At 37.2% G+C, this 18,144-nt stretch overlaps 1 protein-coding gene across 1 annotated transcript in view; it reads right to left on the reverse strand.

Moving 5' to 3' along the window:
• Window positions 1–3,369: 3,369 nt before the first annotated feature.
• The window catches only part of TTN7 (Structural maintenance of chromosomes (SMC) family protein), a 263,011-nt gene continuing 248,236 nt past the window's right edge, over window positions 3,370–18,144 (reverse strand). The window contains exons 24-28 of the mRNA XM_089458168.1: window positions 5,642–5,810; window positions 5,330–5,479; window positions 4,342–4,437; window positions 4,060–4,234; window positions 3,370–3,917 (exon numbers count right to left, since the gene is read on the reverse strand). Of these exons, the coding sequence (XP_089314294.1) occupies window positions 3,727–3,917; window positions 4,060–4,234; window positions 4,342–4,437; window positions 5,330–5,479; window positions 5,642–5,810 (781 nt within the window). The 3' untranslated portion in view covers window positions 3,370–3,726. The remainder of the gene's footprint in view (window positions 3,918–4,059; window positions 4,235–4,341; window positions 4,438–5,329; window positions 5,480–5,641; window positions 5,811–18,144) is intronic.

Genomic DNA, 18,144 nt, shown 5'->3' on the forward strand with positions numbered 1-18,144 from the left:
TTTTAAGACTTTAATTCAACAACTAACTGCACATGAGGTTGACGAAAATACTTCTTCAATTAAAAAGAACAAAGTTATCAAACTTCAAACAGTCATTGCCAAATTATATATGCGTCCTTGCTTTCTGTTTATAGAATTATATATATATATATATATATATATATATATATAGAATTCGTGTTCAACAGATTGATATTTTTATGCCCTATAATAAAACTTAAAAGCAATCCTAATTTGAATTCGAATCTATAATGGAGTAATAACATTTCTCGATGATTTGCTATTTGGAAAGCAAATCAGAGAGTCGTGATCTATCTGAACTCTCGCTGCTTCGTTTATCCACGTATTGACCTGCTTCTTTGACTGCGCCACTGGGCAATTTCCTTGATGATTTGGCTCGGGCGAATAGGAGGAGATCAATCTCCATTTGCCCATGAGCTTCTTTGCTTGGCTAGCTGCGCAATCATGAAACGAGTGCAGAATTGTATTAATTTTGTAGTTATTGCAATCTTTTAACTTAATAATAAGGCACATTAATAAATATGAAAAATAAAAAATTTGAGTACCTTACCATGTCAAACTCTATAGTTTACTCCTTATTTGAGTTGATAGTGACGATGAAAAGAGAAAAAATGGATGGAAAGGGTGTCAAAAACAAAATAGTTAAGAGACTCTACATCAACCATCACTTCTTGTTTCGCCTTCATGCTTTAGGGGGCATTTGCTACACTGTAATTTATCATGTCTCCTGTCCACTTCTCGTGCCATATCCCAGAGTGCCAAAACATTGACTACTGTGCAGAATATCCATCATGATATACAGACCAAAACCTCCCTAAAGAATCAAAGGAAAGGTTCCTTGAAATCATTTTGGAGAAAGTTGCCTTAAAACCTAATTTTTGGCATCAGCATGTTTTGCTCCATTGCCTGTCGGTGCCGATGGCAAGCTGCTTAGTTAGACACTCGTGTTTCCAGCGGGGGTTTTCATAGAAAACTTGTGCTGAACTCCTTCTGGCAGGCTTTCCCAAACTGGAGGAGAAGCTTCATTCACTAGAACATTTGGGAACAACGAGCAGGATATTGGTTGTTGTTGATATGGTCGAGTTCTCTCATTTGGGCCTCTTGATCTTATCATCACGGGCTTTCCCCTTGAGATGTGGACCTTCCTCTCTCTTTTGTGGATCTCTAACTCCCTCTCCCTTTCTATAAATTCACCCCCTTCCATTCCCAAAGGGTTGGTCATTGATCGCTACATCCCTACGCTGAGATTATGCTTACATGCTTCCCATATCTAGCTTGGAGGAGTGCTTGAAGAGTCTTTGCTTGGACTTGTAAATCCACCCAAAGGAAGGCCTCAACATCAAGGCATAGGTTGTATGCTTCCCTTTTTAGTTTCTTAATATATACATTTGATGTTCACTTTCCATAATTGTATAAATATTTATATGATCAACTTAATGTTCCTTGATCTGTTAAGTAGTTTATGTTTGATATATGTTATATATCCTATCATGTCTTGTATAGTACTTTGATCTTCCTTGTAGGTTTCCGGACGTGAATAATGACTTATGAGCGAGTCTTGGAGCGAAAGATTCAAAGCTATCTCTGAAGAATGAGCAATTAGCATCAAAATGAGGTAAGTTCCTCTTTCTTATTGCATTTTTCAAGCAAAAGCTAGGAAAGTGAGTATTAGATTGTTCGGTTTGTTCCTAGACCCACTCATTGAGCTAGAGGGTTCACCTCTGTCTGCAGAGGGGATTTGCCTTCACAACAGGAGGTCAAGGACTACACATTTGTCTCTTTTCTTGTTGTCCTACTCGCGGGCTATAAGAAGAAATCCACTGCTTGAAAATCTCAACAATGTCCTTGTAATATTCCTTTCGCTGAAAGAGATCATATGGTTTCTTTGGAGATGCAGGCTTTAAAACAACAAGTTGTTCAAGCACCTCTATGTCAACTCCAGTGGGCTTGCCTCTTTTGGTAATAATGTTAATAATGGGCTTGCCGATTTTCACTAAATTTTTCCTGATTTGTTACTTTTTCGGACCCTTGCCGATTTTATCCCGATCGCGACTTTCACAACATTAGAAAAGTTTAATTGTGTTGACCTAGGGGGTTCGTCTGCAGGGTGCCAACAAAGGAGCTCATCGTAGTCTAGTGCAACGCCAACATTTTCGATCTTTTGCAAGGGAAGAAGGTCTCACCCGAGGAATGCCAAGACTATTAAGTGATGTGTTGGGGGTTAGACAGTAACAAGGTTCATTCCATCGATTAAGTTATACATCAAACTCATTCATTTGCAGGTATTCAGAAAAACTTTTATGAAAAAATAAATGAAGATACAACAACAAAAGTAACGACAAACTTTAAAATTTTTAAAAGGGTTACATCAAACTCATTCATTTGCAGGTATTCAGAAGAACTTTTATGAAAAAATAAATGAAGATACAACAAAAGTAACGACAGACTTTAAAATTTTAAAAGGGTTACACAACCCAAACTCATGCAACCATAAGATACTTATACAATTCCCCTCAATAGACCCTTTTATATTATATTTAGAGGAAAACAATCAATGACATTACAGATCTGCAAAGACTTTGCAGGATCTTTTCAAAAATCTCATCAAAATGTAACTACAGGATCATATTACATAGAGTATAACAAAATATATTCAGAACTCAGGTTCTCATTCCAGCAGCATGATGACCCTTGTCAGAACTCTCTCCGCAGCTTGATCTATGTGGCTATATATAGATTTTCCTTCTTTGATCTTGTCCACGCTCGCCTGATTTGGTCCGACTTAGCCAACTTGACAAAGTCTAACTGTCTGGTCCACTTTTCACTTGATTCCTTCAAGTTCAGCATTTCGATCCTTCTTCCTCAGCTTGTTTGTGTTTGCCACTTTCCAGCATGCTTGACCATTTTCTTTTTCACTTGCACTTCTTATCTTCGCGGCTCTTTTTTGTCAAAATTGATCAAAATTACTCACAAAAATGAAGGACCCAACAAAGCATTATGATTGGTTGGGCAAACCTTAATTCTAGTCTAATAACATGCTATATTGACTCACTAGCCATAATTCTTGTCTAATAACATCCCAAAATAATTAAAGATCAACAATGCATATTCCACAAGCACTAGAGAATGCAATCAATATCAGTGCCTTTTGTTTTAAAGAGAAATATGCATCTTACATTTCATTCATGCTCATGTAAGATGCACAATAAAATAATAAATTACTTGGACGAAACAGAAGCATGTGAGTTTCCCTTCATAACATAGGCAAGAAGAGGCAACACGTATGTTTTGGTACCAATTGCAAGAGAATACGATTCTTTTCTAAAAATGCCTATTCGAGCATGACACTAAAAGGTTAAATCTGATTTGTAAACCTGCATATTCACTCAAATGTAACACAGTAGTTTCTACATTAAAGGTTGTCTGGCAATGCCTTTTTGACAGGAACAAGATGCTAGGATTATGGTGTCCCATATGCTCTTTCCTGCTTGTCTGAAAATATTGGTCAATCTCACTAGAGTTTTAATTGAATCTGTCGTTCACTTAAACATGAACATGCAGTGTACATGGGATAAGAATCTTCAACAAAAGATTATTTGCCCTTGTTTTCTTAACCTACTAGTACATAGAATATCATACCTCCAAACAATTATACATATACTGTCTGAAAGAATATACAGGCCTTTGTACAAAAGAGGTAAATTGTTACTCGCGTTGGTGGCTCTGATCCTGCTCAATGAAGTAGAGCGCATCTTCTTTTGTTATGACGTCAACACGACTGACTCTGTTTTTGTGTGTTACACCATATATCTTATCTGCAACTTTTACGAGCTCTGGCCTGAATGTTGTTGTTATAAACTGTGTGGTTGCAGTGTCTGCCTGGCGCTTAATCATATCTTCAAAAACTCGTCAAGGAGAAATTCAGAAGAACCAAAATGAAGTAATGAAGAACCACTACTGTTTACTACAAATCTGGCAAGTGCAATGGACCAAAAATATATACCACTATGAAGTGTGTGAGTGCATGCACAAGGATACTACCAACAGCAGTTCTGTACTGGGGATCAAGTGCTGCATCTATTTCATCAAAAAGATAAAATGGAGCAGGATCACAGCGCTGGATTGCAAAGATCAATGTCAATGCTACAACTGTTTTCTGCCCGCCAGAGAGTTGCTTCATTGATTGTGTCTCACCTTGCCCCGTAAATGAAACCTTCAGAGGTTCAAGTTTTTAAGAAAACAGACATGCTCACTAAGTTAAAGAACAAAAAATATCAATGACCCAATCACATGTTCTTCTTAGGTAGGGAGTAACTTTACCTTCACTTTAACACCTATGTACTTCTCTACTCTTCCATCAGGTTCTGAATCTCGATATCCATCATCATCATGATCATCATCATCAACCTCACCAGCCTGCAAAAAGAAATATATATTCAAAATCCTTGTTTGAAACTATTAAAATGCCCTCAATGTCAATAAAATCAAAGTGTTAGAAGGACACGTCGAAGTTATCAGAACCATAACCAGCCAAGGGTCATGGAAGGACTGAACTTGAACAAGCTGGCAAACCAGGTTTGTGAACCAACCTACTAAAAAATACATAAAATATGCAAAATTGGATAAAAATATATATTCACATACATCAATATAAATCCAAACCAAATCAAGTCTTGACACCACAGCTCTGCAATCTACAAATGCTCAATGAAAAAGATGTGAGGGACTAAAAGGAGCGGGTCATTATATATCTTTGTTTTACCATTTGGCAGGGAGATTAAGGTTTCTTTTCTCTTTCCTCTATTTTTCCATTTTGTCCCAAACACAACTACTGCTGGTCCCACAGATCAGTTCACAATGGTAACCAGACTGTACCACCAGTTCAGGGGCTCAAGTTCTGGACCAGTCCAGTCTGTCCTGTAACACTGGGATGCATGCTTGATGCATGGGACAGTTTCTTGAGCATATTTGTCAAAAAGTAGTAAATCCTAGAATCATCATCCATAGCATGTATATGCAGTCAAAAAGTTTGCACACACCCAGAATACACCCTACCCACACTAAACTTTATCAAATGCATACATCATAAAACACAAGTCACATTCAGTGGATCATTTCAACACAGACATGTGAAGCTATAAACACCATAATATTTTGATTCACATACAGACACCACAACCTGTTGGTATCCACTTTGATGGCATGTATACATTCTAAGATCATTGGAATCCAAAAAAAGGTGCCGAGATAACAATCAAGTTACTCTGTCAAAAGTCTCCTTTTGCAAACAAGAAAAGAACTCGTGTACCTTCTTTTTCTTCATCATTACGAGAGAACCATGGCCACCTTGCACGAGCTCTGCAAATGCTTCCCTAAAGTTCTTTGCCACACCTTTAAATGTCCTCTCAATAGATTCATCCTTGCGTTGGTCCAAGACTGAAATTAATTCTCTGATTTTCTGTTATAATTCACAAGTCAATCTACTGCAAAGATAACCATCTGGCTTGTTTAAATAATATTATATATCCATGAGCATATGAAAAAATAAATCTCATCTCTATTAAATTTATACTCGTCATAGAAGGAAACAAGGCACACTAGCATGCACAAACTATCATACCTCATCACCAGCATCAAGTTCTGCTTGTCTTTTATGTAGTTCCTCTCTTTGCTCTGTAAAATTGACATATTGATCCAATGCTTTCTTGTTGACATGACTGAACTTTTTAAGCTGCTCATTGCATTTGTGAAGCATTTTGTGCAATTCTTTGAGATTCTTGCGCTTGTATCTGCATATCAAATCCAAAGTAGCAAAAGGCATTTAGATTTGGGTGCAAAGGAAGGAGGACATGGGCACAAGAATGGAAAAGACTCAACAATAAATAAAGAAAACATTATACAAAAGTATGCAAAACCAAAGGCATAAACTTAACACATTTAATATTTCTAGCTTCATATAATATTGTGATACAGTTCAAATCTCCCCTTGGTAATATTTAATTCTTGTCCATCTATTTATGTCATTAAATGCAAAAGAGCATATTGGTTTACAATAACCATTTAGAGTTAGCTAATGAAAAGTTTCTGTTATCATGGGTTGCTGGAAGAACTACTTGTGAAACCAGAAACACTATCCAATAATAAGTTCCCATATCACATAACTCTTAGTGACTATTTCAAAAAACTTTAGCTCATCTCCAGCATGAAAACATGGTCTGGACAATTAGATGAGCATTCAAACAAGAGAAAACTTGCAAGGTTCATGAAATCCATGTCTGATCATCACGATCATGAACAAATTGCAGATTTTGAATCTTTTCACTCTGATACCATGTTAACTTTTAAGCACACAAAAAAGATTCAGACATGATAAAAAATGGATTCATGTAAAAGGTATATCTTTATTGCCATGAAATCAACAGATACAGTGGGGTCAATCTCTTTTTATGTCATTGGCTAGGTAGTTGTGCTACCATTACAATGGAACTATATTAATATTATCTAATTGTAATTTTAATAGTCACTTATATGAAGGTGACTTTTACATTATAATATATATACTATTAGAGCATTATATCCAACAAGGAAGAAAATATTCCATTCTTAACTTGTTTTAAATTTTGCAGCATATTTTACCTCTGGGATGGAAATCCTATTTTGTTGCTGTAAACCTCAAATCCCAAACAATAATGTTGTTATCCCAAGTCAATCATGTCAAATTATTTGCAAAGATTATCCCTTTCTTCTTTCATCAACTCAGAACCTTGTCATGACTATGTATCCACATATATAGCCACAATGATAATTTTTTTTTAATATACAAGTTAGGATCAAAATTACTTCTCTTAAAACCAACTGATCTAAGATAAGTGTATTAATGTCCAATATATGACATATGTGGCAAGCCAAAGTGGGAGTGCAAATGTCACTTATTAAAGAAAGAAACAAAGTTGATCTCTAAGATCTATGTATGACAGAAATATATATAAAAATACTTTATTAATAAATGAATAGACAGATGATGAGAATACAATTGCGGGAGCCTGGCTTATATACCGCCAGGAACACCCTTTGGGGAAAGGGCATGATCTTATGATCGTGCCCTTTCATCTAATTTAACTAATATTTAATAATAACCTAATCTAACTAATTTTTACATAACATTGCCTTCCTCTCGAAAGAATGCTTTGTCCTCAAAGCATACGTAACGACGGATGTTGTTGACAAAATGCTTCATTCTCCCAAGAAGCTTCTTCTTCGGGCAAGTCCTTCCACTTGATCAGATATTCCTTGATAGTACGATATCGAAGCTTTCTTTCTCTAGTAGACAAAATACCTTCTGGTTCTAAAATGACTCTTCCTTCATCATCAAGGGATGGAAGTGTCGTTTGTGCTGTTTGATTGTTACCTAGTGCCCTTTTAAGGCAAGATACGTGGAAGACGTTGTGAACACGACTTGTCTCTGGAAGGCTTAAACCATACGCAACTTGGCTAATCTTTTTGTTAATCTGATAAGGTCCATAAAACTTTGGTGCCAATTTGTTTTTTCCCTTCTGTTTTAAGGATAATTGTTTGTATGGTTGGAGCTTAACAAATACCCATTCTCCAACTTCAAACTCTCTTTCGGTTCTGTTACGGTCTGCTTGTTGCTTCATACGATTCCTTGCATTATTCAGGTTTTCTTTTAATATTTGGACGATTTTTTGGGTTTCTTCTAGTTGATCTTTAACAGCAGGTAAATTTGTTTGGACAATAGCTAGATCTTTCCATTTCGGGGGTTCATACCCATATAGGGCTTGAAATGGCGTCATTTTCGCTGATGTATGATAGGTGGAGTTATACCACCATTCAGCCAGGTGTAACCATTGAGCCCATTTATTTTGTTTTTCTGTAGCGTAGCAACGTAGGTAGGCCTCCAAACATTTATTGACAACTTCTGTTTGTCCATCTGTTTGCGGGTGATAAGCGGAACTCATATTTAAGTAAGTTCCTACATGGTTGAACAATTCCTTCCAGAAATTACCTTTGAACTTGGCATCTCTATCACTTACAATGACTTTTGGAAAACCGTGCAACTTATATATATTTTTGCAAAATATTTCAGCGATTTCTTTTGCTGAGTATGACTTCTTTATTGCCATAAAGTGAGCATATTTGGTGAGTCTGTCGACTACTACGAAAATCTTGTCCTTGCCTTCGGATACTGGTAATCCTTTAATAAAGTCCATCGAGATTTCCTCCCATTTCTGATTTGGAATGTTTAAGGGGTGAAGTAATCCTGGTGTCGTAATATTTTTGCTTTTATTCCTTTGACATGTATCACATTCTGCTACATATTTCTGAATATCACGATTCATTCCCTTCCAAAAGAAGGATTGACGTGCATTGTAGTAAGTCTTAAAGAATCCTACGTGTCCAGCTAACGGTGAGTCATGTAATTCCTTGAGTATCTTAAACTTAAACTTGGAATTTGTACTTAAATATATTCTTCCCTTATACCATAGGATATCATTCTTCCACTCAAATTTTGAGTTATTGGGAAGGTTATTGATTATTGTTGTTACTTCTGGATCCTTGGCATACTCACTTCGAATTTCGTTAAGCCACTCAGGAACAACAACCGACATTGCAAGTAGTGTTGGTTCTTCATCTTTCCTGGATAAGGCATCTGCTACTACATTGTCTTTACCTCTTTTATGTAATATTTCCAAGTCAAAAGCAGCAATTTTTTCAATCCATTTTTGTTGTTCTTCGGAAAGTGTTTTTTGTTGAAGGAGATGTTGGAGACTGTTATGGTCTGTTCGAATAGAAAACTTACTTCCCAAAAGATATTGCCTCCACTTAGCTAGTGCGTGCATGATAGCGAGCATTTCTTTGTTATATGTGGATTTGAGGCGTTCTCTTTTATTGAGCTTCCTACTTTCAAAAGCTATTGGATGTCCTTGTTGCATTAGTACTGCACCTATACCGAATCCAGAAGCATCACACTCAATGATAAATGGTTTAGAAAAATCTGGTGTTGCTAATACGGGAGCATTAGACATAATTTCTTTTAATTTTTCAAAACACCTTCCTGCTTCCTCATCCCATAGAAACGAATTCTTCTTTAAAAGATTTGTTAGAGGTGCAGTTATATGTGCATAGTTTTTAATAAACCTTCGATAATATCCTGTCAAACCTAAGAACCCTCTTAGCTTGGATATATTAACAGGTTTGGTCCATTCTTTTATAGCTTGGATTTTGTTAGGGTCCACCTTTACACCTTCATGGGATATAATGTGTCCAAGGTATTCTACTTCTTCCTTTCCGAAGGTGCATTTGGATTTTTTTGCGTAAAATTGGTGTTCTTTAAGTAGTGTAAGAACTTTATCCAAATGTTGCAAGTGCTCCTTCCAGGTTTTACTGTAAATTAGAATATCGTCAAAGAATACTAATACAAACTTCCTGAGATGTGGGCGAAATAATTCATTCATAGTTGCTTGAAACGTTGCTGGTGCATTGGTTAATCCAAACGGCATTACTTTAAATTCATAATGACCTTCATGTGTTCGAAATGCGGTTTTTGGTATGTCTTCTAATCTTATTCTAATTTGATAGTAACCTGATCTTAGGTCCAATTTTGAGAAATACCTTGCGCCATGTAGCTCATCCAACATTTCGTCGATAAAGGGGATTGGAAACTTGTTTTTAATTGTTATTTTGTTTAATCCCCTATAGTCAATACATAGCCTGAATGACCCATCTTTCTTCCTTACCAACACCACTGGAGCAGCGTAAGGACTTTTACTTTTCGAGATGATTCCACACCTTAAGAGGTCTTGGATTAATCTCTCGATTTCTGTTTTTTGGTGATGTGGATATCGGTATGGCTTGATGTTAACCGGGTCTGATCCTGCCTTGACTTCTATTGTATGCTCAATTTCCCTATTAGGCGGCATCTTTAGAGGTAGATCTTGAAATACTTCTTCATGTTTCTTAATTAAATCTTGTATCTCTGGTGACTCTTCACTAGTCATATTTGCAGATAACATTTCTAACTGATGACATTGTACTACATAAGCAGGTGCTCCCTTTCGAATCATCTTCATCATCTGAGATGATGATACAATTTGATTTTCTGGTGCTTGGAACCCATGTAATTTGTACTTTTGACCTCCCCATTTGAATTTTATAAATTGTACTTGGTGGTTAGCGGCATAAGTACCTAAAGTTCGCAACCATTGGACACCTAAAACTACATCTACTCCTCCTAATGGTACTGTGAAAAATGAAGACTCTAAACTGAAGTCTTGAATTTGCAATTTAACCTTATGGCATTTCCCCACCTTTTCAATCCTCTTACCGTCCGCTACCATTACCTTCATGTTTGGTAAAGGGAATGAAAAAATATTGAGTCTCTTGGCCATGGTTGCATCCAAAAAATTGTGTGTGCTACCAGAGTCAATGAGAACCACCACGTTGTTCTTCTTTATGTGTCCTTTTAATTTTAGAGTCTGAGGTTGTGATATACCTGTCATAGCTGATAATGACACTTGCGGCATACTTTCGTCATCTAGTTCTGGTGAGAATTCTGGGGCATCTTCTGTTTCTTCAATATCAGACTCTTCACTGTTTGAATCATTGGTTGCTTCACAATTATATAGGTTCTTTGGTTCCTTTCCTTTAACACACCTATGTTTGGGATCCCACTTTTCACCACAGCGCTTGCATTTACCCTCCTTTATCCTTTGCGCTTCCAAATTAGATTTTTCATCTTCACGACGATGTGGTGGAACATATCTTGTATTTTTTGCGTCTGCATACTGAGGTGTTCTTCGTCTTGCATATGTTTTTTCGGCTTTTGACCAAAATATTTGTTCGAATTTCTTTTCGGCTGTTTTTGCTTTTCGTCTTGCTACTTCTATTGATGAAATGTCATGCATCTCAAGTTCTACTTGTAAATGGGTTTTAAGTCCCGAGATGTATGACTGAATTAAACGAGATTCCGATAACCCAGGCACTCGAGTTACTAAGGTCTCCCATTCTTGAGTGTATTCATCCACACTTCCTTTTTGTCGTAATTTGATGAGTTTTGAAAAGAACTCTTCTTCCTTTACACCTTGGAATCTTTTGAAAAATGCATCTTTAAATCTCCTCCAGCTAATGACGTGTGTTGTCTTTTTCCACCACATATACCAGTTATATGCTTCTCCCTCCATTTTCATGGATGCATGTCTGAGTTTTTCGTCATCGTCAGTGATGTCATATATCTCAAAGTATTCTTCTGCTTTATTTATCCATGCAACATTGTTTTTTTCGTTCCCATCGAATTTAGGCATCTCAACCTTTACCCTCTTCTGGTATGTGGCTAATGGTTGAGCAAAAAAAGGGTGTTGATTATTAAGGGTATCCCAAAGTTGCTTATTTGTAAAGGCAGTGTTACTTGCTTCTTGGTGGGGTGCCGCTGATTTTCTTGGGGATTCAACCTTTTCATGAGAATTTGTTGACTTTGTTGAATATGATGAGAGATGTTCTTGATTTTCTTCACCATCTTTTAATAGCTCTTCGGGTGTACAATTCGACTTTTTACACAGACTTTTCAGCATTGTTAAGACTTCTCTAAAGTTTACTCCTGTTTGGACATGTTGACTTTCCATCTTTATCTCTATTCGATTTGTCGTATCTTCAAGATTTTTGATTTTGTCCGCTTGCTCCCCAAGCTTGCTCTCGACTTCATTTAATCTTTTACTGACCTCGTCGTGGTTGTTATTTATCTTTTGCTCTGCATCCAACAACCTTTTTTGGAAATCCGCCATTGTCATTGTCGACATTGAGCGGGTTTGCGGAGGCATGTATTTATTTGCCAGCTAAAATATTTTTCCTCCCTTTTTTTTTTTTAAATAATGTTATATAACAAAATTTTCAAACTTATAATATATATATATATAGTATAATATATAACTATATAATATAGTAAGTTATATATTATAACTATATATAACGAAACGCTATTTAGTTACAGCTATTTATATGTTATAACTATATATACGGGATTTACGTTTTACGTTGTTTAATAGACGTTGTTTAATTGAAACGGAACGCTGTTTAATTGAAACGTCAGGCACGTTGGAGAGTCAACAACCGCGTTAATTGACAGCAATCGTGGCAAATTACCCTTTAACAGAACCTTGCAGCGGATAACAATTCGAGCTCACCGCTGAGGTTTTCCCACACAGCCGCAGGTCACCACATGGAACCACCGCAGAAATTATTCCACGTAGCCACAGGTTGACAGGGATGTAGATGCGGGTAATGGATATACCACAGAGCTGAGTCAAGTCAACGGACAGGAGCAGGACCGACGGAATGCAGGCAAGCGTGCAACAGAAAGCGTACAGGATGGACAGCGGCAGAATACGGACAGCGTTGGAGTGAACAGGTATGGGTGGAGAGTGATATGACGGAAGAGGAATTGGTGTGAGCAACAGAGATGAACAATGAGCACAGCAGAAGTGGGGGATAACGAACCTGCTTCGATACCAGATGAAGTGTAAAACTTCCGGATAACAGAAATATATATAAAAATACTTTATTAATAAATGAATAGACAGATGATGAGAATACAATTGCAGGAGCCTGGCTTATATACCGCCAGGAACACCCTTTGGGGAAAGGGCATGATCTTATGATCGTGCCCTTTCATCTAATTTAACTAATATTTAAAATAACCTCATCTAACTAATTTTTACATAACAGACAATGGTAAAAGGAAAATACAATGCTCTAGAGAGAAGGGTAGGAAAGCCTTAATGCCCTAGGTGTCTTTCATTAGACCAAAGAGGGGTCCTTTTCCAAAGTAAAATGTCAAGCTCTCCTACCATCCGAGGCCAAAGGAAAGAAACTCTATACCATCCGAGGCCTAAGCTCTCCTACCATCCGAGTTGGATTAGGCCTGAGTGATAGCTCTTTGTCTAGAAGAGATTACTTCTTGTTGAGACCTAGTGGGCAAGGGCTATCTATTAATCAAGTGTGAACTATTTTGAAGCTTTATATGACAATCCCTCACGCATCTCACAATTGAGAGTTGCATTGCTTTGTCATGTCTTATAGATCTATGTGTTGGATGTGCTACGTTATCCTCGCCTCTTGGTGCCCCTATCCATTGGGAGAACCACAAAGAAAGATGCAACTTGTTAAGTATTGTTAGGTTGGCTAAGTAGTTGGAGGATGTGAACTTTGAGCTTGAGGGCCTCTTCCAAATACAATGCTTGGCATTGTTGGTTTGGATATCAAAGAAAGGTGGGTAGGGAGCTACATGACTCTAAACAAAAAATGGAATTGTTCATGTGTCTCATAGTAAAGGGAGCATCTAAATATAAAATGTTCCTTAGTCTTTGTCTTTGTCTTGTATATTGCAAATATAGCATAATGAATCCTCCGATAGACCTGGTGCTCAACTTCCTATAGAAGTTGATGCAAGCCCACTTTGAACTGACCTATGTTAAATTTCTAATACCAGCCAAATTTATTTTCACATGACAATTTAATTTATCCCTAGTTTATTAATTATTTACCCAAATAAAAACTAAATCACTGGAAAATAAAAACACTAGTATCTTTAACTTCTAGAATTAAAAATATGCAGCGGAAATAAACCAGAGAGATCAATCACACATTGCAAAAATTAATTAACCCACAAACAATTCTCGGTCATTTCATTATCTGGAAAAATTGGGTTTTTCAACCGATAGAGACACCAGGAGAAATACAATCTGGAACCTACAATTTGGCTCCCTTAGAATGAATTCAGACTAGGTAAATCGGCTTCAAGGAAATTTGCCTCCAGATGCAATCACTCTGAAGAAATCGACCTCCAACAATCAAATCTTTGCCCTCCAGCAACTCGATATTTTCCCTGCCACTAATGCACACTAGAAAAACTTCAACACTCCAATGACTAGACCTCCTTCAGACAAACTCGATCTACTTCCGACAATTCAATCCTATAATCTCCTCCAACTCAACCCTCCTGGATTCACTCAAACCCACTTGCATTTCTCCTCCTTTGTGCACTGGTCATTGAGCCACTCACACTGCAAAGAAAATTGCTCTTGCTCATGATGACTTGCTAACACACTTGTTCTCTTCGTTGTGTCTTCACCTCCATTTAGTCCAAATCCCAAACCCCAATCTCCTCTTTAGAAGCATCTTGAAACTTCCTTCTAGAAACATCCTGAAGATCAACAGTTGAGATTATTTCTAAGTCACTTAAATAATTAAATTATTTATCCTTAGAAAATAACCCAATAGTACACAATAATTAATTGACTTTAATCTTTGTACTTTTTCTTAAGTTAAACTTAGGAAAGAAGACATAAATCACTAGAAGATGCAAATAATGTCTCTTCCACATTCTAAGACAACAAGCAATCATAGAAGAGCTTCTAATGCTACTCACATCAACAACCTGATGAGATACTAAGCCCATGTATTCAATGTTGAATTATATAATGTGGCTTCACCATGAAGTTGTCTTTGAGCTTTAGGAAGTGATTTGCATAGAAGGTCATCTTAGGTCTCAAATCCCTTGGGGGTGATCCAACTGACCTAGATATACTATCTATAAATAACTTCTTTGATGATCCCATTCATTTGTTGCTTATTAGACAAGTGATTGCTAGGGTCTTCAAAAGAATACTTCAACACAGGAAGTTAATCTATCAAGATATTAGCTGTCTAAAGAAAACAATAGACCTTTGGAGTGTGAATATTGACACTGTTACCACCACCAGTGGGTAAGCCCATAGGATAAAATTTTCTCCTAGATTTGCCACTAGTGTAGCTAATATAATGTGTTAGTTGATCTCTGCTACCTGAGCCAGTGTCATATGCCCCCTCGCCCATTTGTTGAGAGCATATGTTTGAAGGTGGGCCATCCAATCCTAAAGGTATGTCTTTCATTGTGCAATTGGGTGCCTATGCTTATTTTTCCTTGGGCACTTTGGGTATGGATTATTGGATGACCTAGAAGAAGGAAGAATTTTGACTGTAGTCTTGTTCCTTTACCTTAAATCGAGGGATAATCCTCAACCCTAATCCTGTGGGACCTCCCCTATTGGCTTATAGCTTCAAGATGGGCACTACTTGAGAAACCCTGATTTTGGCAGCACGGTCTCATTTTACCGTTTTAGATTTTTCACTCCCCTTCCCACATTACATGCCCTATTTCATCATCTTCCCTCTCTGGGTCCACAAGGCTTTGGTACCCACCTCCCCTTGTCCACAAGTCGGGGTTGGACCTAGAATGTTGCCCCAGAGGTTGATGCAGCTAAAAAAAAGATTAAAAGCATATCATGGTCATATACAAAAAAAATAGAATCACAAAATGCAAAAGATGGTTGGGACATTATATTAGCATGCGAACAAAGGCCAAACATGAGCTCTACCCCTTCATTATGGTCATCACCTTGGTTCCCAGGGCTCCATGAATGCCCCCACATCATTAAGAAACCCATGCACGTCCCAACCCCTGGTGGGCAATGACTGCGCCACCTTAAGGGGGTAATAATTGCTTATATCATACACAACATACTCTCATCTCCTAGAGCCTCGAGCAATAATAATAAAGATAAAAAAAAGAGGAAAAAGGCAAATGAATAAGGGTGGAAAAACAATGGTCGAGGTAACTTGTGTACCACGATTGCTCCCTCCTACATCTATACACCCAAATATGTGGCCATCCTTCATCATTACCACCCTTGAACCCTTGGCATTTGGCCTTGTGATCCCTGTGTCCCAATTCACCTCATCATTACCCACCAATGTTATCAAGACCAGCTCGAACCGAAACGCTCTGAACTAGACGATTCGACTGTTTTGAGGAAAAAACCAGTTTGAACTGATGACTTGAACTATTTTTGGCCGGTTTGGTATGGTAGAGACATAAATTTTTAAAGTAAAAGTGGCATTCTCCTTTATCTTTCATTTTCATACTTTTACTTAATTTTTTAATCTTACCATGAAATGACTCAGGATGTTTAAGAGTGGTTCCAACCTCATTAGATTTCATATGGAGAAAGTAGAATTTTAGATTAGGTGGATTGCAATGTTTCTATTGGATTTTATCATGTATGAAGGTATCAAACTAGCATTTAACCAAGAGCACCAATCCCTCTGTACTTTGCTGTTAGTGGCATTGATTGTTGAATCCCTCTATCATGATCCTACTAAAATGTACCCATCGCTCAAACAAAATCTTGAATTGACATGCTAAGCATTTTTTTATCTTATTTTAATGCTTAGAGGGTTATATTAATGATGAAGATCCCAATATAGGCAAATATTTTGATGATATATAGGTATTTGTTGTAGCATGATTGTTTTTGAATGCTAGAGGCCATCTAGGTCTTATTTTTTGATGTATTTTCGGTTCAAAGATGGATTGAACTCAATGTTATTTTTGTTATGTGCATCCTTACATTCTCTATAAATGAGAACTTTTGCTTATTTGTGTATAAATGGTTTGGATTCAAATGGATGCACATGAATATATGAGTTTTTCTTTAAAATTTGAATATTTTGTGTTTTTGGTTGACCATTTTTTACTGGTTCCGGTCCAGTTCTGACCAGTTGCTGGTCTGGGGGGTTTACTAGTTTGATGACTAATCTGATTTTAATAACATGTTACCCACATGACCCCTATAGCTTGAAGGATGTACCTTGGACATGTCTTTCCCTTTAGGGGCTAGGAACACCCAATAAGGTTGTTTGTTAGCCACTCCTACCTAGGGAGGTAACATTATTACACATTCAAAGCCACAAATTTGGAAGAGAAACCCATTACGAAGTCTCATTTTTACCTTCGATTAACAAGCTTGGTTCACTTAAACGAACTAACGAATTATTGTACTTGATGGTGAGGAGATACATTGGATCTTATGCGTAATTGGAAGGTGGTTTCATCATGGGCTGGGTACGTAACTGGGGCCCTATTATCCGCTATTCCGTGGGTGATATCCCCAACATAATTTTTTTTCCATGATGAGCATCAGCCAATAGCTAGCTAGCAGCCCCTTGCAGCCTCCTACTAGTTCGTTGTGCCATTTCTTTGCCACCTGAGCCGGCCATGTGGTTCCTCACCCACCTCTATTGATCATATGTTTGAAGGTGGACCTCCCGAATCTAAAGGTATGTCTTGTCATTTGGTAATTGAGTATTAGGTTTACTTATCATGGATACTTCTAGGTATGAATTGATGAGGGATTTGGCAAAAAGAGTAGGCTTAGTTTGTGCTTTTGTCCCCTTGATCTCCTTTGGATGTTACCCTTGGATCTTAGTCCCATGTGATCTCCTTTATTGACCATTTGGTTCTAGGGTCGTACCATTGTTTTAAAAAACAATCGAGTCAAACCGAGCCAATGCCTGGCCAGATCGGTTTGGTGACTAAAACGGAACAACTGGCCGGGTCGTTACCAAGCCAGTCATTGACTCGGTCGACTCGGTAATGACTCAGTCGGCTCGACTCTTTCACAAAAATCCTGAAGCACATTTGTCAAAAGTTGTTCCACCTCCTACATATCAATGGTTGGGTTGTTGTTTATTGCATATTTATAGCCCCAAACTAATCTATCACTGTAAAAAAGTTTTGAAAATTACAAGGCTAAAGTATGGTTATCCTAGTGGCATGAATTAGAAAATTGAAACAATGCATTGAGCCATACAATGTTTTTAAAAAGACAAATGTTCTATTAATGGACTAATAAATACATATTTACCTCTGATTGTTTTGGAGCTTGACCATAATTAAATCAAGGGTTTTGAGACTTCCTTAGGAGCAAAGAATTGGTATTATTGTTGTTGTAGTCTAGTGATTGTCCTTACGCTTAGGCAGAAAAGAATCCTAGCATTGGTGGCTAAGTATGAACTTTGTATTGGACAGTGTACTGGGTGCCATTTTGATATAATGGATATATTCATGAGCCTACTTTGATCATATGTTATCTTCTCTCTATATTCTAAAGCTTTGTGTTTGGAAGCATGAATGAAAATCTTTAAAATTATGATTTTTATAAAAAGAAAATATTTAATGTATTTTTTACAACAATCAAGTCATTGAAATCAAACTGGCCGAGTCGATACCCAGTC

Source organism: Pinus tabuliformis, chromosome 7, assembly GCF_031772625.1.
Source record: "Pinus tabuliformis cultivar Carrire ecotype Pingquan chromosome 7, CPIR1, whole genome shotgun sequence".
NCBI classification, from domain to species: Eukaryota; Viridiplantae; Streptophyta; class Pinopsida; order Pinales; family Pinaceae; genus Pinus; species Pinus tabuliformis.